The sequence below is a fragment of the Spermophilus citellus genome, assembly GCF_964194105.1.
Source record: "Spermophilus citellus genome assembly, chromosome: 2".
Lineage (NCBI taxonomy): Eukaryota > Metazoa > Chordata > Mammalia > Rodentia > Sciuridae > Spermophilus > Spermophilus citellus.
The window spans coordinates 239543703-239571471 of NC_138183.1; the positions used below are offsets into that span (position 1 = coordinate 239543703).

Below are 27769 nucleotides of genomic sequence, written 5' to 3' on the forward strand. Positions count from 1 at the left end.
ACTATATTATTTCCTTGTGTAAAATTAAGAAGTAATAATTAGAAAAAAAGTAAAGGTCAGAAAAATACTTTCAAATCGAAACAGTCCTATGCAACAGGAGCATCACTGAACAAGATCCAAAATGGAAACTTAATATCAAATTCACATTGATTAAATTCTGTTCTTTTTTTTTTTTTTGGTTGTTGTTGGCTTGTTTGTTCATAGTGTGTGTGTGTTTGTGTGTGCATGTGCATATGTGTTAAAAAGAATGTGAGATTTTTTAATCTATTAGTGGAACTTGTAACTTTTTTCTATAGTATTGCATGATAAATTTATTGAGTTTTTAAATAGTGAAAACAGAATTTTTCATGAAATATTTCATTTCTTTTTGTGAAGCTCTCATTTTAAAAAATGATTTTTGATATCACATTCATCCATTCACTCAAAAACTGTCCATTGAATTCATACCATGTTATCAAGCACTGCCCTAAACACTTATCACATAATGTTGATCAGAGGAGATCATGTCCCTAATTCTATGAAACATAGCTTTTTTGTTGAGGGAAAATATACAAGATACAAATAAAAATACAAAATTCAGATGATAATAAGTACTATGAGGGAAATCTAAGAATAGAAAAGAAGTATTGGAGGAAGGGTTATGACTTTGTCATGAAAGCCCTGATAAATTGACCTTAGAGAGGAAATATGAAGGCAGGCCGGCAGCAGGCCAGACAGATACTTGGGTAGTGAGTGTTTCACAGAAAGAGAAAGATGCTTATTGCAATGTCCTTAACACAGGCTCATAGTCAGCATGTGCAGAATTGCAAGAAGACCAAGTGAGTCAAGGGCTAAGTCACAGGAGGTGACATCAAAAAACTCATGGATCATCAGTTCTACCTGTGTCTTTCAAACATTTAAGAACTTCAAGTTTTTGCTCTGAATGCTATGAGTAGCCATTGGGAGGTTCTGTGCTGGCGAATGACCCAATATTACTTAGGTTTTAGCAGCATCTCTATCTCAATATCTGCTATGTAGAGATGCATTAGGGGTGGCACAGACCATGATGGAATTAGATAGACCAATTAGAAAGTTATTACAATGATTCAGATGAGAAAATGATACTTAGCTTGGTCAGTATGATAGAAACAGAGGTGTGAGATATCAAGGCCCCTTCCAACAGACCAGGTTAATTACATAGTGGAGACATTTGCCTAGAGTAGACAAAACCGGGGGAGTGTCATGTCTTTTGCCTTTCTCTAGTAGAATTAGGACTTAGTATTTTTACAGGCAACAGTGTGAAAATATGGACTGTTTTCATTTCATGGAATTCTTTTTCCCATGCGTAATTTGGGTGAACTCCTACTTGGCCTTCTTTGCTTAAATGCTGCTGAGCTGGAAAGCATGTTTATCCTTATGGTCATCTCCCGTCTCAGCCTCCAGACTAGGTGAGACTTTTTTTGTTGCTTAGGATAGCCATAATAGATTCCCACCGATTTGGCAAATTAAAATAACACAAAGATTAATTATCTCAGAGTCTTAAGTCCAGGTGTTGGCTGCATTGATTCCTGTTGGAGGCTCAGAGGGAGAATCTGGCCACAACTCCTTCCTCTCACTGGTGGCTGCAAAATGCCTGGCACTTCTTGGCTTGGGTCTTCCTATCTCCAGTCTCTGCCTCCATCTCCAGATAGACTTCCCTAGGTGTTATAAGGACTTACCCCAGGAATCTCCACCACATTTTTCTTACAATGACACCCATGATTTGATTTAGGTCTGGCCTAAATCCAGAATGATATTGCCTCAAAAATTTTAACTATGACCCTACTTCAAAATAAGATGACATTCACAGGCACTGGGGCTTAGGACTTGAAATTATCACTTTGTGTTTACTATTCTGTCTCTAACAGGGCCCTCCCTTACTCCTCCTGAGAACCTTTGGCACACTTCAAATATCACTTATTATACTGTCCTGTAATTGTTCTCTGACTGGGCAGTTTGACTGAATAGATCTGAGTTTCTGAAGCATACAGACCATGTCTTCTGTCTCTCAATCTCCAGTTCCAAATGTAATTTCTGCTTGTAATGCATAATATCCACCCCTTATTGGATTAATTTATTACAAATCACAGAATTGATTTATATAATATTGCAAGATGGAGCTAAATCTCAGCAGCAGTTCAAACTTCCTGTTATCATCAGAAGAGACACATGTTTTCACCAAATGCCAACTAATGTTGGTGTTTCACAAATGCTTTGGCTCTGAGGGTACATAGAGCTTCTACAACTTTCAGTCATGGCACACCAGAGCCAGCCCTGTGAGCCCAACTCTAGGCCTGGGGATTTATGAGAATAACTGCTGAACCTAGCAAGGTACAACCGCAGAAGCAGAGGGTGATCCCTTTGGCAAAGGAGCTCTAGGCTTCATGAAAGACGTGAAGCATGAGGATCATCCAATTCACAAGGCCTGTGTGAAACAAGAAAGTGACAGAACCACAATGGCTATGTGACTCACAAGGGCAATGGTGGGATCCAGGGCAGCAGTAACCAGAGGAGCCAGGGAACCTGTACCTTGCAGGTTCTTGCACCTGAGACCACAAATCCATTTTACCACTTCCCACCTTGGCAGCTGCAGGAATTGGAAAGTGTTTTCCTAGAAACTCCATACCTGATGTACTCACAAGCAGTTCCATGGGGATCCCAGGGCCACCAGGCCTCCACTAACCTGCCCCTGCCTGACCTGAGCACATTGGCTACATCAGCAACATTTGCATGAATAGAAGGAGGAGCTCAGGGAGCAGCGCAGAAGCTGCAGACAGCCTAGTTCTGCCACAGAGTGCATAAGCCAGACTCCACTCATAAACATCAACATGCCACCAACCTTCCCTCTATACCCAGGTGCCCAGGTAAGTCCTTAAGTTCCAAAGAAGGAGTCCCCTGGAGCATGGTGTTTTGTCCTTCATCACTCTGAATACATCAACCCACTGCCTTCTGGATCCCAGGGTATCTGATGAGGACCTTATAGGGAAATCATAATGGAAGCATCTTCCTCTCAGCCCCACATATGGTAAAACATCCCTACAGTGTGTTAGAGAATGAAGCGCCTATCATGATGTGGGTTGCTACCATCCTTTGACACCAGTCATTCCAAGCTGAAAGAAAAGGGAATTGAATACCTTGAGTGTAGGTGTGATAAAGTTTTTACAAGCCAAAAGTTATTTATAGACTCTTGAACTCAAAATAAAAAGGGCCATTGAAGCATCCCACAGATTCTAATTTCTACACAAGTAAATATCAGTCTCCATAATCCACTAAAGCAAAAAGCTTCTCAAGCCTTTCTTACTCTTATTATGAAAGTGGAAAACGTTGGGGAGGCCAGAAAGAAAGACAGCTGCTGTGGGTTATGGGTCATTTCAGGCCCTGGCTGTGACTGTCCTTTTTTTGTGTGTGGTGGAGGGCATAGCCTCATTTGGTGGTTTTGGATTTAGGGATTTTGGATTTCTTTTCTTTCTTCCTTTTTTTTCTGTGAGGGGGATGATATTTTATTTTGCTTTGTTTCTTTTTTCTTTCCTTCCTTTTCATCTAAAATTGTTTTTGTTGTTTCTTACAAAGTGTAGTGAGAATAGTGAGTTTAGTAAAGGGTAAACTAAAGGGTAAGAGTGGCAGGTCCTCTCAATCAACTCCTTCTTCAAGGATATTCTCATGAACCATTATAGTGGCCCGAGGGACACCTTGCAGGGCAGCATTGCTCAGGTGAAACTGGTTCTCCTCACTGAGACAGAGGTTGCCATGGAAGTCCTGCCAAAGGTAGAGCAGAAGACCATGGACCAACTAACACGATCAAGGTGTTTCAAGGTATTGACACATTGAAAACATCTAGGTTGTGCTGGAGCATTCATGTGGGGACAGTTACTGCAGCTCATCCTGGAGGCATGAGGAAAGCAAAAGGAGGAGGCCCAGGGAAGGTTCACGCAGATCACATGCTCTGTGTGCTACTCCACAGAAGAGCACCACACACAGAGATCTGAAGCCAGCGAACATCCTGGTAGACACTGGAGGAAACATCAACTTCTTTGACTTTACCTGAGTTGCAGGTCACAGCTGGGCAGGGGTTGGACACATTCTGCAACAATCTTCTGTACTGTGCCCTAGAACTCTACGAGCAAGAAGATAACAAGCCTGTGGTGGGTGCCTGGAGCCTGGGTGTAGTTCTATTCTTCATATTCACTGACGGACCTCCAATTCGATGTGACCACCTTTGTGCAGCTGAAGGAGAAGGTCCTGAATTGAATACATGGTATGACATTCCCTTTCACGTTTCTGCTAAAGTACTTAGTGCCATCAATTACTGACCATCAACCACATATATAGGCTCACAGTAGACCAAATTTTGAGGCACCCATGGCTGAGCCAGGATGAGAAATATTCACCAACTCATCCTAGTGAGCTACTCACCAACCACTCAACCCCACAATAATGACAATCATGCTTGACATGACTTATATCCCACATCACATCTGGGAATCTTTGGTAAACACAAAATCTGACCATGCAATGGCTACATATCTGATGCTTCAGCACCAGGCAATCCAGGGAGCAATAAGCATGTTTGCAATTAAGCATGCACATCCAGAGGTGGGTCCTTGCTTGCACACTGCAGATTCTATCATCTTCTGTGTCTCCCAAAAGAGGAGTGCCATTGAACTTCCCCTTCTTGCTCAGCTGGCTGAGAAGAACCAGTAGTCAGGGCAACAGGGCAATAGAAGAGCAAGACTGCTTTTCATTCCTGTCTGCATCCTGCAGGTAGGTGAGCAATTTTACTCTCCAAATACCCCCCCCAACATGACCCTGAATACCCCTCCATCCAGCCCCTGGATGACCATCAGAGGATGGGAAGCAGAAAACAAGTCCTCTCACGGCACATCAGAAGAAGAAAACCCCATTTTCACTGGGAAGCCCCATGGTGAAACTGCAGCCTATACCTCTGACAACATCAAAGGCTGGGAGGGGATGGCTAGGAGGATTGCCACCTGTATTCTAAGAATACGTTTGTTGCTGCATGCTGTGTTGCCATGTGCTGGTCCTGACGGCCTGGATTTAGAAATAAAGTGACTCCTATGAAAGTGGACAGCTGAGCTAGCGACAAAGCCACTGGACAGCCAGAAGATCCTGAGCTCCACCGATCCTGACATTATTACATGGGAATCAGCCAGACATGGATTTAAACAGACATGGATTTTAAAATACAGGAGGGAGGAGAGCAAACTTCCTTGGGCTTCTGCATATAGAGTCCATTCACAAGAGTATCTGGAGCTATCTGGGCCTGAGTGAACCCCTGTGCCACCATCTGAGAGAAATATCAGAGACTGCTTTTCCTAGGACACTTCCCCTGTTCTGATTTTCCCTGTCCTTTTGCCCATGTTTCTGGAATAGCAGATATGGTTTTTAATAAATTTCTTTTACTTCTAAATCTTATAATATAATTGATGCTGTAAAGATTCAAGAACTCTTTTGACATCTATGTTCTTCTTCCGTAGAATGGAATATACATCATCGATCAAATTATATAATTGTGCATCAGGCAATTGAGGAAAAAATATCTTAACCATAAGTACAATGGTATTTTTCAATATTAGTGGTTTTCAGACAATTATTTTTGTCTAGTAGTTAGATAATTTTCTTCTTTCTCTAGCTTCATGGTACTGTCATTTTCCATTTGCTGTTTTCCAAAATTAGGGTCAGAAAACTTCAACATTCAGATGATATACTTAATAGTTATCTCAAATTAGGAAAAGGCTATTAATGACCACTAGCCATAAAATCCCCAAACTTGAGAAATAGTAGTAATGTAAGGGAAGGAGGAAAGGTAGATATCTGCCTACAGCAAGAGTGTTATCCAAGACCAAGCAGGGAGTAGAAGATTTATGGCATTTCTAAATATGAAGAAGAGATGAGAAAATGGAGAGAGGGTATGTGCCTCTCCATCTAGGAGTTTTCTGAGCTCATAAAAACAGCCTATGTGCATGACTTCTGAGACATGTCACTATCTATCAGATTTATAGCATCTGCTGGTTATTCTGGGACAGAGAATGAAAAGAATAAGTCTGGGGGCTGGGGATGTGGCTCAAGTGGTAGCGTGCTCGCCTGGCATGCGTGCGGCCCCGGGTTCGATCCTCAGCACCACATACCAACAAAGATGTTGTGTCCGCCGAGAACTAAAAAATAAATATTAAAAATTCTCTCTCTCTCTCTCTCTCTCTCCTCTCTCACTCTCTCTTTAAAAAAAAAAAAAAAAAAAAAAGAAAAGAATAAGTCTGATTATCAAATGGTAATGAATTTAGTAGGTTGTGACATGTGACATATTTAATAAAAGGCTAAATCAATTTATGTTCATTCTCTTGGCTTCAAAGGGTATTATTGTGATCAGATACAGCCATACTGAGGAAAAACTCCCAATGTAGGGCTGCAGACTGGTGCTTACCACATCAAAACACCGAACTACACAACAACACAGTTTTGTACTGTAACCTCTACTGCAGCATTTGCAAGAGAAGCAAGCATAGAAAGTTTCCTTTGTCATGCAAGAGAACTTAACATGCATGTTCCAAAACTCAAATGGTCAAAATCAGTCTCTACCTCTGGCTCACTGCTAAAAAAATGAAGGAGCACTATTTTACTAGTCAACTAGGCAGATATTAGACTAAATTCTATATTTAATTTTCCAATGGAAGATGTATATCAGGGGGAAACAAAGCATTGTGGGTTTTAAAAACCAACCACCCAAATAAACAAAAATAATAACCCGAACACCATAAAACTTCAAAAAACTTCTAAAAACTGAGGTTTCTAGAAAACTCTTTTCTGAATGCACTGTGACCTTAGTGCTTTACATGCTGATAAAATAAAGGTTGATAGTATTGATTCTGACCAAACAGACTCAGGCAGGTGCTTGTGAATTACATTTCCCTCCAACTACAAATACTCCAATAGGTTAACTATTGTCACATGTGTTAATGCTGCCATCTCCCACAAAATACTATTACGGATGAGTGGTAAATTCACAAATATACCAGCTGCTTTCAAAACTAAAGAATTGTTTCTCTCACTGTGTTGTCTTTCCATTCCTCCAAGAGTTGTAGACATAATACACAATATTTTTTTTTCATCATTCTAACTAGGTACAAGGTAACCAAATGTTCTCTGTGCTCCCTATCTTGTTGCTGCCTGTTTAGACAAATAATTTCCAAATGCCATAGTCCTCTGATTAAAGATCTGCGACACCTCTTCATTATTATCTACAGATGCCTTCTGTGGCATGATACATGAAGTCATTCATAGACTGACTTCATCCTAACCTTAAGGTTTCTCTCAAGAGGGCTTACCAAATTAGACTGCAAACAAAATTCTCCCCTAGAAAACTGAATTTCATGATTCTGTATCCTCTAATTCTCTTCTCCACCTATCAAATTATCCTTCAAATCCTAGATTTTCTGCAAAGTTTTTTCAGATCTCAGTAATATCAGAAATTTATTTTTCCTTACTGCCTCAACCCTTGCTGTTATCATCAGCCTTAAAAAAAAAAGAAAAACAAAGCATTGAACATGTATTGTGTGACAGATAGTGCATAGACTTTTTAAAATACCATTTATTTCTTTTTAATCTCACCCAAAATGCTATAAAATAAGTATTTTTCCAACTGTATAAATAAGCAAACATAGGTTTAAGGAAAACCAATACTTCTAAATTTACACAACACTTGAATGTTGATTCAGCTGTCCTATCACGTTACTAAAATTACTTATTTACACGAAATGTATTTCCATCTGCATTCACAGAAGAGTAAGAGCCCTGAGATCCATATGTATGTGTCTCTCCTAGCTCCCAGAATAGAGCCTGGGGCATATTAGGTACGTGGATGGCATGCATTGAATGACTAAATGAAAGGAGAATATGTACAAAGAACATATTTAGCTCTAAAGCATTTTTCATTTTAGATCAAAGTCTTCATCCTCCTGAGGAAATAGAACAAACATTTGGGAAATAGCTTGATTATAGTTCTACTCTCTAATGTAATCTTAATGATTCCACAATATAGAAATCAAAATCCTCCAGGAGACATATCAACTCAGGTAGCACAACTTCTCCTTGCCTCAGAACACTCAGGCACAGCAGGTCATCATGACATCATAACAGACCATTAAGACAGGACAGCAGATGATTATAACAACAGAGCAAGTGATATGACACCACAGCTGATCATTATGACAACACAGCTGATTGTTATTACATCATGACAAGTCATTATGACACCACAGCCGGTTACTATGACATTATAGCAGATCATTATGACACCGTAGCAGGTCATCATGAATTCATGTGAGGTCATCATGGCAACATTGCAAGTCATTATGACACCAGAGAACTTCATTATGGTATCATGAGAGATCATTATGACTTCATAGAAGACATTATGATATAATGTGATGTCATCATGACATTGTGACACCACAGCTGGTCATTTTTATAATCATGGCAAATCATTATGACTTAATATAAGCTCATTCTGACACCACAGCTGGTCATCATGACATCACAGCAAGTCATTTTTAACACCATGTGCCACAGTCTTGGCTGGGCACAGAATCACGAGCCACCACACAGCTTTGTAGATTCAAACAGCAATTCTTTATTCCCGAACTCACACCGGCCTCCACACACGTTCTGGGGCAATCCCAGTTCTGCTGCCACCCAAATCACCTCCTCCACGAGGCTTTTTTCCCAAAATTCTCTCTGAATCTCACGAGAACTCAATGGGAGCTCAGGCAGCAGGAACACCCTAATTCCAGCAGCAATAATCCTCAACATCGAACTTCCCTAAAATCCAAGGTCTTAAACTGGGAACGCCCTTAACCCAAGGACCGGGATACTTCCTCAAACCTGATCAGCTCTAAACCCGGATCCGCCTTGGTCTTTGAGCAAGGTCACCTTACATGCAATGTCAACAGCGAAATCATTAACATGGGGTACGCTAGCAAGGAAATTTTGATGCGTCATTTCTACTTGGTAATGGCCCTCAGCATCTCCCCCCTTTTGATTAATTAAACAACAAGCAGTGTGGCTTAAGGACCGTGCCTGGTAGGTTGTCCAATTCAACATATGGTTCTTACCCGTCATGGGAAAACTGACCTTTAGGCGTCAGCCTCCTGTCTTAGGTTGAATCCACTGCAATCAGATCAACCCGTCACTGACTACCGGTCCAGCATTCAGCCATGCTTGTGGATAGGCCTATGCACCAGTGGGGGGGTGAGGTTCTTGCCTCACCTCTGTTGGCCCCCAAATAGCCTTGGTGCCAGTGGGGGGGGGTGAGGTTCTTTGCCTCACCTCTGTTGGCCCCCAAAATTCTAGACCATCACTAGTAGAAGGGAGGAAGATACAGAAATGCCACGACACCAAGCCAATTGACGGCTCCTTTGGAAAAATTGTGTCACTGGTGACACCATCAGCAAAGATATGCCAGCATTACCACAATTAACATGGGGTGCGCTGGCAAGGAGATTGCATCACTGGTGACACCATCAGCAAAGATATGCCAGCAGTACCACAATTCGCTGCATCAGATGATATTTCACAATGCATGCAACTGATATATAGTCCAGGCAAGTTCTGCAAGCAGTTCAAATCGGAAGAGTATATTAATATGTCCATTTCTTCCCAAAGTAAATCGAGTCCTTGATTGAGCATTACTTGTTGAGTTATATTCATTGATGCATCAGTTTATACAGTTTACTGTGATAGCTATCATAGAAGCTGTAGTTTGGTTTTATCTTAGTCTTCACTGGCACTGGGATGGAGATGGGAATTCTGGCAATGACGCTAAAGAGACATTATCCTGAACAGAATTATTAAATATAATGAAAAGGAAAGGTGAAAGTAAACAAACAGATCTGTTAACCTCCTTTAAAAACAATCCTTAACAGCTGTTTACCTAATTTAAATTAGTAAGCAAACAGATCTGTTAACCACCTTTAAAAACAATCATTAACAGCTGTTTACCTAATTTAAATTAAACCATTTAAATCACGTGAATAAAAAAAAAATTCGGATCCATTTTTTTATGAGCGCTCCTCATATAAGAAATATGGACATACACACATACAGACATACAACACAAAACAGAAATGTGCACACAACATACAACACATAAGACAATAGTAAATAAAGGCCTTGTAGCTATACCTAGGTGAAATCTCCATTGCAATGTTTAAAAACTCCACAGTCAAAAAATAAAACATAGTCAAAAAATAAAACTGATCAGAAAAACATTAACCTAGGTTTGTATGAGCTCAAAAAATAAAATAGAACTTTACGATGTGGGAAAAATGCAATAATATAATAGACATTGAAAAAAACACCTTGGTTAATCACTGTCGAAGATGTAAGAATAGTCAAGCTGGAGCTCTGGATATCAGCTGTTATGGATTTGAGTCAAATTATCTTCTTTTTGGTCTGTAGAAATTGCTTTAGTTAGTCTCTCTGGAATCCAAATCGGCTGCTGTTCTCCCTGTGGAAAAACACAAACGGAACCCCGATTCCAGACAATAACTGGGTCGGGACCTTTCCATTGTCCTGTTAGAATATCTTTCCAAAGTACCTTAGGCTTATGTACATTTTTCGGGTACATATGTCTTTCCGCAGCACTAAGTCCTGATGAATCCAAATTTAAAAAGTTTAGAGTAAAAAGGGTTATTTTAAGTTTATCTTTGGGGGATATATACCCCTTACCAATTCCCTCTTTTTGCTTTAATAGGTATGTTTTAATAGTTTGATGAGCTCTTTCAACTATGCCTTGTCCCTGTGGATTGTATGGGATTCCGGTTATATGAGTAATACCAAATGATGAACAAAATTGTTTAAAAGAGGCAGAAGTATAACCAGGACCGTTATCAGTTTTTAACTGTTTAGGAACACCCACAGTGGCAAAATTTTGTAAGCAATGAGCTATAACATCTTTAGTTTTTTCTCCGGCACGAAGGGAGCCCATCAAAAATCCAGAAGAAGTATCAACTGTAACATGTAAATATTTTAATTTTCCAAATTCTGGCAAGTGTGTGACGTCCATCTGCCAAATATGGTTAGGTATCAGTCCTCTAGGATTGACTCCAAGATTAACTTGTGGTAAAAAGGTCACACAATTTTGACATTGTCTTATTATATGCCTGGCTTGTTCCTTAGTTATTTTAAAACGCTTTTGTAAAGTATTAGCATTAACATGAAACCTTTTATGAAAATTTGTAGCTTCTTCTAATGTAGAGAAAATACGTACGTCATGTGTAGTTTTATCTGCTAAATCATTGCCCAAACTAAGGGCTCCAGGCAATCCTGTATGTGCCCTAATATGTCCTATAAAAAATGGATCTTTTCTGTCCCATATTAGACTTTGTATAGTGGAAAACAAAGAAAAAACAGTAGAGGAAGGGGAAATCCTACCAGCATCTTCAAGGGAATTAATAGCATTAACTATATATTGACTATCAGAAAATAAATTAAATACAGAATCTTTGAACATCAAAAAAGCTTGTAAAACTGCATTAAGCTCTACCTTTTGAGCTGATTGTTTGGGTACTAAAAATGTAAAAGTTTGATCAGGGGTAACTACTGCTGCTGTACCATTATTAGACCCATCAGTGAATATATTTGGAGCATTCATGATAGGTGTTTTCCTTGTCATTTTAGGAAAAACTTTAGGATGCTTAGACCAAAAATACAACAAAGGATTCGATGGCAAATGATTATCAAATGAAACATTAGATTTACACATGATTATTGCCCAAGTATTTAACTCATTAGCTAACTCATCAATTTGATCCATAGTATATGGAGTAATAATTTTATTGGGAGAAATTCCAAACACTCCCTTTGCTGCTCTTATTCCTTTGAGTATTAATTGTCCTACAGCCTCAGGATACCTAGTAAGAATAGTGTTAGGAGAATAAGATAAGTGTATCCACAATAATGGACCTTCTTGCCAAAATACTCCTGTAGGAATATTTTTTGTTGGTAGTACAATAAATAATAAAGGCAAACTTATATCAATTCTATCTAGATGCATATTTTCCATATATGTTTCAATAATTTTTAATGCCTTTCTAGCTTTAGGAGTTAACATTCGGGGTGAATTTGGATCTGATGGACCCTTTAGAATATCAAATAAAGGTCCCAACTCTCCTGTTGGTATGCCTAGATAAGGCCTTATCCAATTTATGTCTCCCAATAACTTTTGAAAATCGTTGAGTGATTTGAGTTGATCTACTCGTATTTGAATTTTCGGTGGACGGACCGTGGTTGAGGATAATAGAACTCCTAAATAATTAATTGGAAAATTTAATTGTACTTTATCTATTCCTATCTCTAGATTATAATTTTTTAATAAGTTCGTAAGTGTGGCATAACATTCCAGCAATATGTTTTTATCTTTATGTGCTAATAATACATCATCCATATAGTGAAATATTTTTAGTTCAGGATTTTGATTTCTAAGTGGCTGGATTGCTTTATTTACATAGATTTGACACATAGTTGGACTGTTAGCCATACCTTGAGGGAGTACTTTCCACTCATATCTCTCATCAGGACCTTCATGATTTAATGCAGGGATAGTAAATGCAAAACGTGGACTATCCTTGGGATGAATTGGAATAGAAAAAAAACAATCTTTAATATCTATAGATAAGACATGCCACGTTTTTGGTAAAGCAGACAATTGAGGAATCCCTGATTGAGCAGGTCCCATAATGACCATCTCGTTATTAATGGCTCTTAAATCTTGCAATAATCTCCATTTACCCGATTTCTTTTTGATGACAAAAATGGGAGTCTTATGGGGAGATACGGAAGGTTGTAAATGTCCTTCCGCTAATTGTTGTTTGACCAGATCATGGGCTACTTGTATCTTTTCTTTAGTCAAGGGCCACTGAGGAACCCACACTGGTCTTTCTGATTTCCAAGTAATTTTGATTGTCTCAGTGGCCCTTTCTGAAAATCCGACCCATGTCTGTCTGTTCCTAGATCTAATTGGACTGGTGCTGCTAAACCTTGTTCTTGTTTTCCTAATCTTTTCTCTTTCTTAGCCCTAGTAGTGGGCACATTAGAATTGATGTTATTTGTTAACCTCAAACCTAGTTGATCCAGGACATCTCATCCCCATAAATTAATAGGAAGGTGATACAAAACATATGGCTGTATAGTTCCTTCACAGCCTTCAGGATCCTTCCAATCTAATACCATAGAACTTCTATGGGGATTAGTCGCCAGTCCTAGGCCTCAAAGCATTTGAGTGGCTTGTTGTAATGGCCAATGTTTTGGCCATTCTCGACGAGATATGATGCTAAGGTCAGCACCTGTGTCCAGTAGCCCATTAAACTCGTGACCTTGAATATTTAGTTTTAGCATTGGGCGAGAATCTAAATTTAAAGACAACATAGCCCAATCTACACCTGTGGAGCCTAATCCCTTAGAACTTCTTTCTACATTATGACTAGAGAACTTATTATGTAGGCTGGGTATTATTAACAATTGTGCTATTCTATCTCCAGGTGAAATTACTGATATACCTCCTGGAGAACTAGCTATAATTTTTATTTCACCTACATAATCGGGATCAATTACCCCAGGACTTATCATAAGTCCTTTTAATGTAGATGAACTACGTCCCAATAATAAGCCTACTGTTCCTTGGGGAAGAGGTCCTTTTACTCCTGTAGGAATGATTTGAACTCCCATCTCTGGAGTTAATACTGCTCTGGCAGAGGCGCAGATGTCCAACCCTGCGCTCCCTCGGGTTTGTCTGATGAGGGATTTAATGGAAAATGTGTCCTGGGCACCACCCTGATGGTGTTGCTGGGTTCCTCCACTGCCCCGTATATTTGTGGTTTTGGGCCCCGGAGCATTGGGCCCCTCACTCCGTTTTTTGGCAATGAAGCCTGATGCCTTTCTCCACGATATCGTGGGTAAATACCTGATCCTTGTCCGTTTTTTGATAACGGAGTACCTTCTATGGTGGTTTGAGAACGGCATTCATTAGGCCAATGTCTCCCTCTACGGCATCGTGGGCAAATACCCGGTATTCTATTCCTTTGATTTCTAGTTTTGTTAAAACCTCCTCTTATAGGGCAACTCCTTTTAAAATGTCCTGTTTGTTCGCAATTATAGCATGTTTCTGGCCTGGCATCTAAAGCCTGTTGTACTGCAGCTGCCAAGACTTGCCCTTGTTCATTAATATCTCTACATAGTTTAATATATGTATTTAAGTCTTCATGTCTCCATGGTCTAATAACCTCTCTGCAGCAACGATTCGCTTGGTCATAAGCAAGTTGTTTTATTAATGGCATTGCTTGATCTGTATCCCCAAAAATTTTGGCGGCTGTTTGAATAAGCCTATCTACAAAGTCAGCGTAAGGTTCATTAGGTCTCTGTATTACCTTAGATAGCTGACCTTGTGAATCTCCATGTCCTTGTAAAGTCTTCCATGCCCTAACTGCGTCTGCAGCATTTTGTGCATATATAGCAGGATCATATTCAATTTGTTGCCGTTGACCCTCATAAGGTCCTTTTCCTAAAAGCATATCTAGATTTCTTTGAGGGTAACCGGCTGCTGCATTTCGCCTAGCTGTCTCCGTGCAAAATTCCTCATTGGCAACTTTCCATAACAAATATTGTCCTCCATTTAGCACAGATTTACACATGCTAGCCCAATCTGCTGGCGTCATGTCCAAGTTAGTAATGGATTCGACCATGCTTACCGTGAAGGGAGCTTGGGGACCATAGGTTGTTACAGCCTCCTTTAACTGCTTCACTGTTTTAAAATCTAAAGCACGGTGAATTCGCTGCCCTCCTACCTGTTCAAGTACAGGGCATGCTAATCTTTGAGGTCCTGTCTCAGGATCCCACTTATCAACTACGGGGTTTGAGGGCCACTCAGCTGTTTCTATCGGTGGGGCTGTTGGTGGAATTACGCCCTCTGGTGATAAAACGGAGTTAGTAACAGCCTCTTGTTGTGGCCTTTTTCCTAATAACCCCTTTTCCTTTAAATTTTCTTCCTCTCTCTGACTAGCTCTAGAGACCTTCTCTTTTGTTTGATCTAAAATGTCTTTCTCCATGGTCTGAATTTCTAACAATTTACTTAACACCTTTTCGGTTTCTTTTTTACTAATTTCTAATCTTCTATAAAGATAACGCAACCCAATAAGATAACACAAAACAAAACCGCAACTGAATGAAACAAAAACTGAATAAAAATTCGCTGTATCAATTTTCTCTTTCTCTGGGCTGACAAACTTCAAACCTTGAGCCATCCATTTTTCCCAGTTTGCCTGAGAAATTTCTAGGGACAGGCAGCTTGAAACAAAAACAAAATAAATCAAAGAAGAACACATTGTTTTTTAAAATAGTCACCCATTCTCTCGCCTTCCCTCAGGGGCGAGGAATTTCACTTACCTCCAAGTTTCAGACGCTCCCCGTACGGGCCACCAAATGCCGCAGTCTTGGCTGGGCACAGAATCACGAGCCACCACACAGCTTTGTAGATTCAAACAGCAATTCTTTATTCCCGAACTCACACCAGCCTCCACACACGTTCTGGGGCAATCCCAGTTCTGCTGCCACCCAAATCACCTCCTCCACGAGGCTTTTTTCCCAAAATTCTCTCTGAATCTCACGAGAACTCAATGGGAGCTCAGGCAGCAGGAACGCCCTAATTCCAGCAGCAATAATCCTCAACATCGAACTTCCCTAAAATCCAAGGTCTTAAACTGGGAACGCCCTTAACCCAAGGACCGGGATACTTCCTCAAACCTGATCAGCTCTAAACCTGGATCCGCCTTGGTCTTTGAGCAAGGTCACCTTACATGCAATGTCAACAGCAAAATCATTAACATGGGGTACGCTAGCAAGGAAATTTTGATGCGTCATTTCTACTTGGTAATGGCCCTCAGCAACCATGGAAGCTCATTATAATATTACAGAAGGTCATTATGACATCATGGATATCATTATGCCACCACAGCAGGTCATTATGACATCACAGCAGATCATGTCATAGGGCTGGATCATTGTCTCTTGAGGTAGGAGAAAGAATCTTTGTCGTGTCCTGAACCACAATTTATTCAGGGTTATGTGGACCTGGCTATGGTGGGGGATTAAGAAAAGGCAGACACAAAAATAGAGAAAAAAGCCATGCATGGTAGTTCAGCCTACCTCTGGTGGCTGACAGTAAAAGGCAGTCCAATTAAAATTTATCAGCTTGAGCCTATGATTCTCTACTCTGGCAGCAGGTGTTTGAACCAAAGCTATGAACTGATAAAATTCTTTGGCTATCAGGGAATTTCCCTTTGAACAGGGTATGGTCATACAACTAGGTGGTCTCCATGGTGCCTTCACACTGAGAGTTCTCCAGAGGGGCGTGGCCTCTGTCTCTGGGCAGTTAAAAGATCATCATTCATTCCTGGGTCTGACAAATGTTCATTACTGGTACTTCTAGATGAAATCACAGTGCTTCTGAGGGTTTCTTATTGAAAAGCGTGGAGAAGCCTTTGCCAGATCACTAGCTGTATATCAGATGCTACAGGGATATGTTAATTTGTTCAAGCAAGGAAATCACATATAATTCAGCATGTTCACTTGAAGTCTCTTTCTGATTAAGCTTATGGACTTCCATTCTACATTTCCTATAACCATCAGTATCCTGAACAGGACAAATCGTTCAGTTGAATGTGATGGGAATCAACCCTGGTGTAGACCTTCAAGACCTTCCTGGTGGTAATAAGCTCTGAAATGCCTCCAGGAATGAAATTTATATTTGTAATGTAATACTATGCCATGTAAAATACAATTTTATATTTGTTTTACTATTTTCCTAGGTAGAAGTAATTCTACTGGCTTCCACTTGGCCTTTCCCACCATAATTATTTTCTCTCTATGGGTCAGGAGATCAGTGTGGAGATTCTACCTCTCCTGAGTTTCTCTTTCCTAATTTTAATTTCTGAACAGCATGAATGACCACCAAATGAGTCTTGGGACATCCAACAATGAGAGAAAGACTTGAATTAAAATTTCATTGATCACCTAATCTCCATGAGACCTTCGTCTTCAGGACCATACTAATATTTGGGTGTTCTTTAATTATTGTCAATTGATATTTGGGGTCCAGTAGTTGCATTTCCATTTGCCTAATGCACTGTGCCCTGAAAAAGGCTTTAGTGTACATTGAAGAAGAGTAGGAGAAAGTTTCACATAAATTTTAGACAGAGTTCCAGGGTGCTACCTCAAGCCACCCAAATTCTCTTTATTTTAGTTGCTCTGGATCTGTAGAGTGGCTCAAGTCTGGAAGTTGATTGAGGCAACATGACATTCTATTTTCAAAATTCAGTTTTGTTTTGATTCACTTAAGCTAAAATTTTTCTGCTAAACTATATCAAGTAAGAACTCATTAGGATTTCTATAATATTTCACTTTTACGAAGCCTAAAATCAACCAGCCAAGATCATAGATCTTTTCTGGTCTGATTATTCAGATTTCTTCTTTAATTTTTTTTCACTCCACAACCAATACTTTGTAGATGGAGTGATGTCACTTGACTCCTGCCATCTGTGGATCCACTTATTTACTTTGCAGTTAGTTTCCAGTCCAGGCATCAGAGTTCCCACTGTGGAGTCCCACCAACAGGGAAGAGCAATCACAGAAGTTTTCAAGGATGCCAGGGCTCCTCCCATAACTTATTAATCATAGTTTTGATAAAAGTTATGCATTGAACTCATCCAGGATAGGTGAGTCTTAAATGACAAATCACAGTGCATTCCAATTTCTCTAAGCTTTTTAATCCCTTTCTAATCCTTAACCCTTGAAAGCTCAGCATTTCTATCTCACTCATGAGGACTACATTTTGGTCCTTGTTGCAGCTAAATAATCAAACAGAGCTCTTCCTAACTCCATGATATATGATTCTAAGAATATTTGTTTTAGTGAATTTGCATCTGTAAATATGGCTTGATTCAACTTTGTTTGTTCCAACATTATCCCACACTTGATATTTATTGATAAGCATGTTCCTGGATTCCTGTCTACATACATTAGAAAAATGATGTAGTTTTTTGGAGTGTAGTGCACATAGGGTTACACTTTGCAGTTCCTTTAGGGTAACTTTAGACTTGAGTCTAGATATAGGTCTAGAAATAATGAAGGGAGGTGGGAGTTAGCCCCAAGCAGAATCAGCATTTTCTTTCAGGGAAACTTCCTCAGGGCAGAGAATCCTCAGGCAATGTAGAGTAATCCTTAGGAGTAAAAATACCACCTACTAGTAGCAGGAGGGAACTTCTAAAGACATAGAGCAGCTTTGTTAAACAATTGCAAAGACTCATAGATCTCTCTGATCCATCTTCTCAATTTCCTTATCCATCTTGTGAAGGGAGACAGAACCTGAATCTCACCTGTGACTCCTCTCTCTCCATGTCATTTTTTGTTACACAGATGCAGAACCAGATGTGGGGATTTCTATGAAGGTGACAGACGGAAGCAGGGACTGCAGGAATCTGACAAGGTAAGGGGAAGAAATATGTGTTATCAAAATAAGTTTGGTTTTAGCCTGGGACTTTGAGAAGCTATAGAGTATTCACTCTACTCCAAAACTTGTTCTGCCTGGAAGCAAGGGGGTTCCAACCTTCTTATCCTTATTGTCTAAGTGAGGACCTTAAGATAGTAGAGAAAATCCATGGACTGAAGCTCCTGTTTTCTTTAGTTGTTCAGAGAAATGTAGATCTGCGAGCTGTTAGAAGCCCAGAGACACAGTCGCTGGGTATTGTGCACACTGGCCTGATGCACGTGATCTGGACATGATTCCAGTGTCCACCACACTCTGCCTCTTCACCAGCAGGAACAGAGTTCAATCTACAGTTTTCACACTCATATCCTTACAATAGGATTCTGCTCTTCTGCTGTCAATTTTACTCCCTTCATTCATCTATCAAACTGTGTAGGTTATCACTGTAAATCTAAAAATCTAATTGCATCACTTGCCATCTTAAAAATACTTTCAATTTTTTTCCATGATCCTTACTAGTAATGTGTAACAGGATTTTGAGAACTGTTTTGATTGTACCCATTTCTGTCTTTCCAGTCTCAGGAATGACAATTTACTTTTTACACTAGCTGAGTGTGCAGTTCCACACCTGGCATTGAGTAGGGTTTAAGCAAACAATTGCTGGATGAATATTCAACCTAATATCCCCAAACACATGTAATTATTTAGGTTTCCTGCATATTTTGTTTATGCCTTCTGGACTTTATTAAACATCGCCTGTCATGGGGATGCATTGATTCAATCTCTTGCCTCTTCAGTCTCCTTACCTAATTTTGTCCCAAATGTGCCATTTTTATATCTTTTCTTGTAGCAATCTTTTCCCATTTACACCTCTCCCTCCCCAGATATGTGTTTGTCATCCATCAAACATGCTTTCATAGCCCTCTGTCCATCTTAACTTGTATATATAATTCTCAGGAGTTCTTTCCACTCCCTTCTAGGGAGTCTCTCAACGAATCTTAAGCCCTGGGAAGGAAGAAACTGGTGTGTTTTCATTCATCTTGGGGCAATCCCTCAAATCACTGTGATTTTTAATGAGTGAACAAATCAGTGAATGAAAAAACAAACAAAAATACTGAGGTTGCTTTTGTGTAGAGAGAGCTATATACTTTGACAAATATGTTTTACTAATGAAATGTTACCACAAAATTACAGAAAAAAAGTCATCAATAGCCAACATGCATAGATAATGAGATCTTGCTGAGAGAATATCAGGGTCTAATGTTTTTGTTTGTATGAAGAGAATGTCAGTTGCAACCTCTTTCTCATTGCTCAGTTCATGTAGGGCAAAAAAGAAAACAAAATGTTTTCCTCCCAGTCTGAATCAGATTAAAGGTTAAAAAAAATTAGTCCCTAGTACTAATTTTACAGAATTTATTTATGTGTCTTTTTGCTTTTACTCAATCATTGACTGCTTATCAGGGACCAAACTTGATGCTGCTTTAAAGTACTGCTAGCTAGCAGGCAAGTAATTCATGGAGGCCAGCTGTGTATTATCAAATTTGAGTTCCTGTGAGACAATCAAGTTTCTTTACGTGATCCATCTTATGGGTTATCAATATAGGAAAACATGAGCTATAAAATTTTTTCTGAAGACTAAAAGGAAATTCAGAAACATGGTCAAATCTATATTATTTACTACTCAGAAGTTAAATGTCCCTAATGTTTATAACCCTAGTCTGTAATACCACAATATTATCCAAAATGTATTACCTAAAATATAATATATAAGTTTTTAAAAGATATTTATAAAAATTATTAGATTTCTATGTATAGAAAACCAATTATCAAACAGAATTTGCTCAGAATAGTATTTTTAAAATTATAATGAACACATTTATGTGATCTATTTATTATCATTGCATGGCCATGTAACATGGAAATTAACAGTATGATTTGGAAAACTAGTCATATTAAAAAAAATGGTGAAAATAGTTCTGCTTACTATAAAGATTTCTGCTTAATACAAATTGTTAATTATTTATTTTGTTGTTATTAAAAGATAGCTTATGAATTTATATACATGGATAAAGCAAAGAAAACCAAGTCTTGATTTGGTAGATTTTTTTCAACATGTAGCATGGTCCTGAGTTTGTTGTTCCTTTTTATTCACACATTTTTAATTGCCTCAATGCAGAATTTAAAAATATTGTTGCATTATACTTATACATAAGAAGGGTATGCCCTATTCACACATGCACATAACAAGTTGATTAATCACATGAATTACAAATGAGATTGAATAAAGCACAGTTTTGAGTAAATATGACTTTTATCTTTATCTTTAAAGTGCTGCTTGGTGAGGTCATTCAAAAGGGCCATTTGACACTTTCTGGTAAACTCAATGTTGATCTTCAGGCATAGTTATTTGTCCAGCAGAAAGAAACTTTCTAGTAAATAATTTCTTAATGGTACTTTTCATCTGGGCATTTCTCAAGGTGTAGATCAAAGGATTTAACATGGGAGTTATCATAGTGTAGAAAACAGCAACTGCCTTATCAATAGGTAAGGTAACTGCAGGTCTCAGGTACACAAACATGGAGGGGAAAAAGAATAATACCATCACTGTGATGTGGGAGACACAGGTAGAAAGGGCTTTGCGCCTTCCCTCTAGGCTCTGTGTCCTCAGGGAGCACAGGATGACCACATAGGAGACCAGCAAGAGGAGGAAGATTAGCAGGCAGATGAACCCACTGTTGGCAACAACAAAGAGCCCCAGAGTGCGGGTGTCAGTGCAGGCCAGATTGAGCAAAGGGCTCAGATCACACATAAAGTGATCAATGACATTAGGGCCACAGAAGGGTAGTCGGAAGATGAAGAGGATCTGGATGGTTGCATGGAGAAAGCCTCCCATCCAGGACACGCCCACCAGCAGCATACACAGTCTCCAGTTCATGATGGTTGCATAGTGCAAGGGCTTGCAGATGGCCACATAGCGGTCATAGGCCATCACGGTAAGCAGGATGACCTCTGCACCTGAGAAGAAATGTTCCCCAAAGACTTGGGCCATGCATCCATTGAACAGGATGGTCTTCTTTTCATGGAGTGAATCCACAATCAGTTTAGGCGTATTCACAGAGGAGTAGCAGGCATCAATAAAGGAGAGATAGGCCAGGAAAAAGTACATGGGGGACCCCAACAATGAGCTGGCAGTGATGGCAACCACAATGAGCAAATTTCCTAACATAGAGATGATGTAGATGAGCAAAAACACAGCAAATATAATTTTCTGCATCTTGGCGTTTTCTGTAAGTCCTAGTAGAACAAACTCTGTCACGTTGTTCCTTTTCTCCATGTACTTCCTGTGCAGCTTTATTACCTGAAAAACATGAATGCTACCTTGAATTTGTTAAACTTCTCCATGTCACAAAGAAAGGAAGCCTGTGAAATCTCATGAGTTCCAGGCTTGTTTCATGGATTTTGTTGAGCATAAAATATTGGTTCTGTTACCTTACAGATTATTCAGATGCCTCATGAGTGATGATTGGGCAAGAAGCATATGCATGAGAAATTCTTATAGACATAAAAGTCAAGAGGACCTTGGAATACATGGACTCCTTTGTGGAAACTAGAAAACTAGGAGAATAAATATAAGTAAAAGATTGAATAGATTGCGACAGTTAAGTCCCTAAGGGAGGTAGAAGATTGATGTAACAGTCATCATGGTATAGTTAACAATTTTCATCCTTATTCTTAGGAAAATGGAGACTACAAAACATAACTATGGAAATGAGTGCAGTATGATAAGAAATCTGAGGAAGGGTGAATCTGGGGCATTACCCTTGTAAATGCCACTATGTGTCCTGGAAGAAGCTGGTCAAGGCTCAGTGAATAACAGAAGCCAGATCCAGGAACCCCAGGTGGCTGACTATCCATGAGAGTTGATGTGAAGAATTTCAGTGCAACATCGATGGAAATGTAAGTATAAAAAGCTACTCTGAAATAATTCATAATGCTGGATGATTAAACCCAAGAACTTCATAATAGCCATCAATAAATTACTTTGCAATATTTGTTCAGTGAATTTCATGGTACCAAGTGCTTTGCACACACAATTCTTGTTTTTTTTTTTTTTTTTTTTTTTGTAGTTGTAGATGGAAAGAATGCCTTTATTTTATTTATTTTTATGTGGTGCTGAGAATGGAACCCAGTGCCTCACACATGCTAGGCAATCGCTCTGCCACTGAGTTACAGTCCCAGCCCCATATGTTTCTTTTTAATACTTAGAATAACCTGTGTGGTAATACTACTTCACTACACAGATAAGGAAACAATTTGAGAGAAAAATGATTGTAGTGGTTTAGCAATGGCAGTGCTAATCAAAAGTCATTTAACTCTTCAGGTGTTCTAAATGCTTTTGCAGATGTCTGCATATTTAATAATCACTTTAAGAGTAGTGGTTGCTAGCTAGAATCATCTTATAGGTATATTTAAACTTATTTTGCCTGTAATGAAAGCACAGAGAAATTAAGAATTCTGCTCTAAAGGAAGAAGCTAATAAACATACGATCTAAGAACAGAACTCAGGTTTTTCTTATCCTATTTATTTTTGTCCTCCAAATTTTTAGCTTTAACTTATATAACCCATATTGCCCTGTTTTAGCAATGTACTAATAATTCTCTTTTGACATGACCATAATTATTATGATTAATTAAATACCACCTGAGATACATCTTTATATGAACTAAGTTCTTCAGCAGACTCACAGACATATAATGATTCATTTGAACTCTCAAATATTAAAAAAAAAATGTTTCTGCATTCTTGGAATTTATCCTCTCTGTCCCTCACATCCAATTCTCCCTTTCTCAGTACTGCCATAATGTGGTTACAGATCCTGCTGGATATGTTGAAAACAACTATCACAGCGTCTTGGCTTTAAATTAGTTAAAACTGATTAGAATCCTGGTTATTCAACTTGAAACTATTTTTTTTCCTGGCAAAGCACCCATCTATTTCTTCTATCTATGGAATGATAATTAAGAATATCACCTCATAAGTTGATCTGATAATTGATTATTATATGAACATATCCACAACTGTTCTGAGGATACAGAGAGGACTTTTCTTTATGTTTAACTGTGTGCACTCAGCAGATGTGCAGAATTAACACACTGAACAGTGAAGGAATTCTCTCCAATATTACTTGTAAAGAATCCACAGAAACCTCTATTATCCATAGCCATTGATCCCAGAAAGATTTCCCATATTTTATTTTACTCAATATCTGATGTCTTAGGCCATCTGGTATTCATATTAAATATTTTTGTGAGAAGTTCATTTAAATTTTGGTTTTGCCTGTGTGAAGTATCTTAGTTAACAAAAGAGTGTCTCATGGTAAAATAGGCTTCAGTTGCTAAAGGATTTTTGCTTCATTTTTGACTCTTGAATTGTCCACTGTTAAATCAGGTTGATTAAATTTATCATCTCTTGAAAAATTAAGGTGAGGGTGAAACACCCTATAATCTTACTTAAAAATGTTGAAAAGTAAAATTTCAGTACATGAAAACTAACAATATTTAGTGAACATCAGCCCTGTTGAAGAACTTACCTTAGTAATCTTAGAGGATTTTAATGATGCTTGTGGGTGTTCAGAAGCACTCCCATCTTCAGAGTGACCTCCACTTAGAGTAAGAATCTTTCAATATTAAAATATGAAAGAGAGTATTCAAATAATACAATATCAAATCAACAGATACTAAGGAGTCTAAGTCCAAATCTTTCCTTTCCACATCAAACCTTGAACGTATCAAAGAAAACCCAGGGTTGGAATTTGAAATGGATTTACTTGTTTCATTATGGAAAAATGATCTCCAGCTCTGGTCTTTAGGGCAGGAGGTAGAAATTTTGAAGGAAAAAAATTCAAGTGGGTGCTGTCATGATGAGTCTCATTTGATGAAGTGACTACTATAGATGGTATTTCTTCTTACATTATCTGGGTATTTATGGTTTCCATAAAGTCTCTTGGACCTTACTGGTAGCTGTGCTTTATCTCCCAGGAATTAATTACCTTTGATGGAAAGGTTTTGCCTTAGTCTCATCCTGGAAAGAGATTTTGAGAATCTCCCCCTCTTGAGTGGGGAACTGTTACGTCCTGCACTTTGGACCATAAGCCCTTGAGAGTCCCTATTCCCTCTATGAACTTGTTTTTTTTTTTTTTTTTTTTTGCGGGGGGGGTGGGGGGAAAGCTGAATGCCAAGCAGACAGCATGGCAACAGGAGTCTTGGCGGAGACCAGTGGTGCAGTTTCCCTGATGCTGCATGTCGCAGAGGGAACTTCCTGCTTCTGACTGATGTTGAACCATTTATGAAACCTATTGTTGATTGCCTCAGAGCAAAGCTGTGGAGGCATAAAATTAATAGTAGTATGTTAGAGTACTTTCCTCCAAAAGCTGCTCTTCTTATTTCTCAGAGTGTTTGGAAGTAGCCTTAACCCTGGAATGTTCTATATTACGATCCTCTTTGGGTCTCATGGGCTATCCTGGTTAAGAGGCCACACTACAAATTTGAAGATGTACTTGAAACAGAAAAGTCAAGTTATTTGTTCACTTGATATTTTTACTTATGTCCAATTTATTTTTTTAAGGAGGTACAGAGTGGTAAATTATTGTAGCTTTAATTCAAATTTTACTAATTATTTATGTTAATTTAAACTTTCACAGTCTTATTGGTCATTAGTATATCATCTCTTGTGAGGTTTTCATCTATAGCTTTACCAGATAAAACAGAAGTTTTGGCTTCTTCTTTTGTAGTTTTAAGTGATCTCAACAGGTGTTCATCACATATATAATATGTAATATATATATATATATATATATATATATATATATATATATATATATACACATACCATACACAATTCAGTCCAAGTCTGTGAATAATCTTTTCTTATTTAAAATTTTATTTTTGAACAAGTAATATTTTATTGGTTCTTTTTGGTTATACAAGACAATAGAATTAATTTTGACATAATTATAAAAGCATAGAATATTTTTGAAGTACATTAACATAAAAAGCCCTACATATATAATATACATAATTTGGTGAGTTTCAAGTTATAGATTCCTATATAAAGCTGTCACCATACTCCATGTTATAAAACTATCCAGTCTCCTATACAATCTCCTGCAAAAATGTCCTCTCATCTTTTTGTTTATTATTATTGTTGTGATAAGAACTCCAGACACAAGATCTATTTTCTTAGCAGAATTTGGGGTGCTGAGCTCACCTGAACATCTTCTACCCCTCTACTCAGTATCCTTTGCTCAATAGTTCTTTATTCTCTGTCCCCTACTCTTTTAGCCACTGGTACCTTCATTCCATTCTCAATTTCGATGAGATCAACTTTGTTAGATTCCATCTGAGTGAGATCATATACTTGTCTTTGTGTCTTACATATTTCACTTAACATAATAATCTATAGTTCTACTCACACTGTTGCAAAAATCAGGATTTTATTCTTTTTATGGCTGAATCGATCTCCATTGTGTATATATATCAAAATTCATTTTCCATTCATCAACCAATTTACCTTGCGTTTGTTTCCTATTTTGTTTATTACAATTTGTTATGTATTGAACATGGGAGTGCAGATGTCTCTGACATATTAATTTTATTTCCTTTCGGTATATACCAAGTAGTAGGATGGCTGGGTTATAAAGCACTTCTAATTTTAAGCTTTTGAATAATCTCCATATTGATTTCCATATGGCTGTACTAATTTACAATTCCATTGACATGGTGCTAGAGTTCCCTTTCCTCCATATTCTTGCCCACAGGTTCACATGTATTATCTTTATTCTACTTGACAGTAATCCTTTTAACTAGGTTGAGGTGACATCTCATTTTGGTTTTGCTGTGCATTTTTCTCTTTTAACCTACCTGTTGGCTATTTTAGCATATCTTTTTTTTTTTGGAAAAAAATCTCCCCAAGGTATTATTTGCACTTTTTAAATCAAATTGATTTTTCTTTTCTTTTCATTATTTACTTGTAAGAATTTCTCATATAGTTTGGATCTTAACTGTTACCAGATAAGTTTCATGAGTATCCTTTCCCACTTATTAGGATGCCTTTTCATTTTGGTGTTTTCTATGTGATGCATTTTAAACTATTATTTTTTTTAGTTTGTTATAGTTCCACTTTATTTTTCCATTTTTTCCTTCACTGTTGGTATAATAACTAAAAAAAAAATCACTGCCAAGAAAAATTTCAAGGAAGTTTACCCCTACATTTTCTGCTATGAGTTTTAGTGTTTCAGGTCTTATATCGAAGTCTTGAATCAATTTCAAGTTAATTTTTATAAATGGTACCAGATAATGATCCAGTTTCATATTTATGTGTGGGAATCAACTTTCTCCAATAATTAACAAGAGAATATCCCTTCCTTATCATACATTCTGGATCAACAATTAGTTGACTGTATGTGCATGGTTATGTCTGGTCTCACTAATTTGTTTCACTGGGCTCTGTGCATATTTTAATGACAGTGTCATAATATTTGAGTAGTATAGATTTGTAGCATATTGCAAAATCAGGCAGTGCTATGCCTCAGGTTTGTTCTTAGTTTTTAAGATTGTTTTGGCTTTTTGGCCTCATTTGTAGTTCTATATGAATTTCAGTGTTTGTTTTTTTCTATTTCTGCAACAAGTATCATTGGAATTTTGATAATAATTTCATTGGATTGGTAGGTTGCCTTGGGTAATGTGGACATTTCAACAATATTAATCTTCCAATTCATGAGTATAGGCTTTCTTTTAATTGATTTATATCTTCTTTATTTTCTCTCTGAAATATCTTATAGTCCCTAAAGCAGAGGTCTTTCATCCACAGGGTAATTTAATCACATGATTTTAGTCTTTTTGAGGCTATAATACATGGTAGTTTTGCACAGAGATACAGTCCATTGTCTCATGATTATTTTGTATCTTGCAACTTCACAGCATTCATTTGTTAGTTCTAACAGACTTTTATAAAATCTTAGGAGTTTCCTAGCTATATAAGATTATGTCATTTTTTTGCCTGTTTTCTAGGATTCTGTTTTATAGAATTGATGGGTGATGGCCTGCTCCTTGGTCCTGTACTTACAAAAAAGGCACTTAGCTTTTTACCATTTAAGATAGTATAACTGTGGGCTTGTCATAGATGGATTTAGTATATGGAATGTT

At 38.1% G+C, this 27769-nt stretch overlaps 1 protein-coding gene across 1 annotated transcript; it reads right to left on the minus strand.

The window, feature by feature from the left end:
- Positions 1-20945: 20945 nt before the first annotated feature.
- On the minus strand, positions 20946-21899 carry LOC308641818 (olfactory receptor 4C46-like; the record flags this gene model as incomplete). Its single annotated transcript, XM_081280406.1, has 1 exon — positions 20946-21899. The coding sequence occupies one exon, from the start codon at positions 21897-21899 to the stop codon at positions 20946-20948; it is 954 nt and encodes a 317-aa protein (XP_081136532.1).
- Between the last annotated feature and the right edge of the window lie 5870 nt (positions 21900-27769).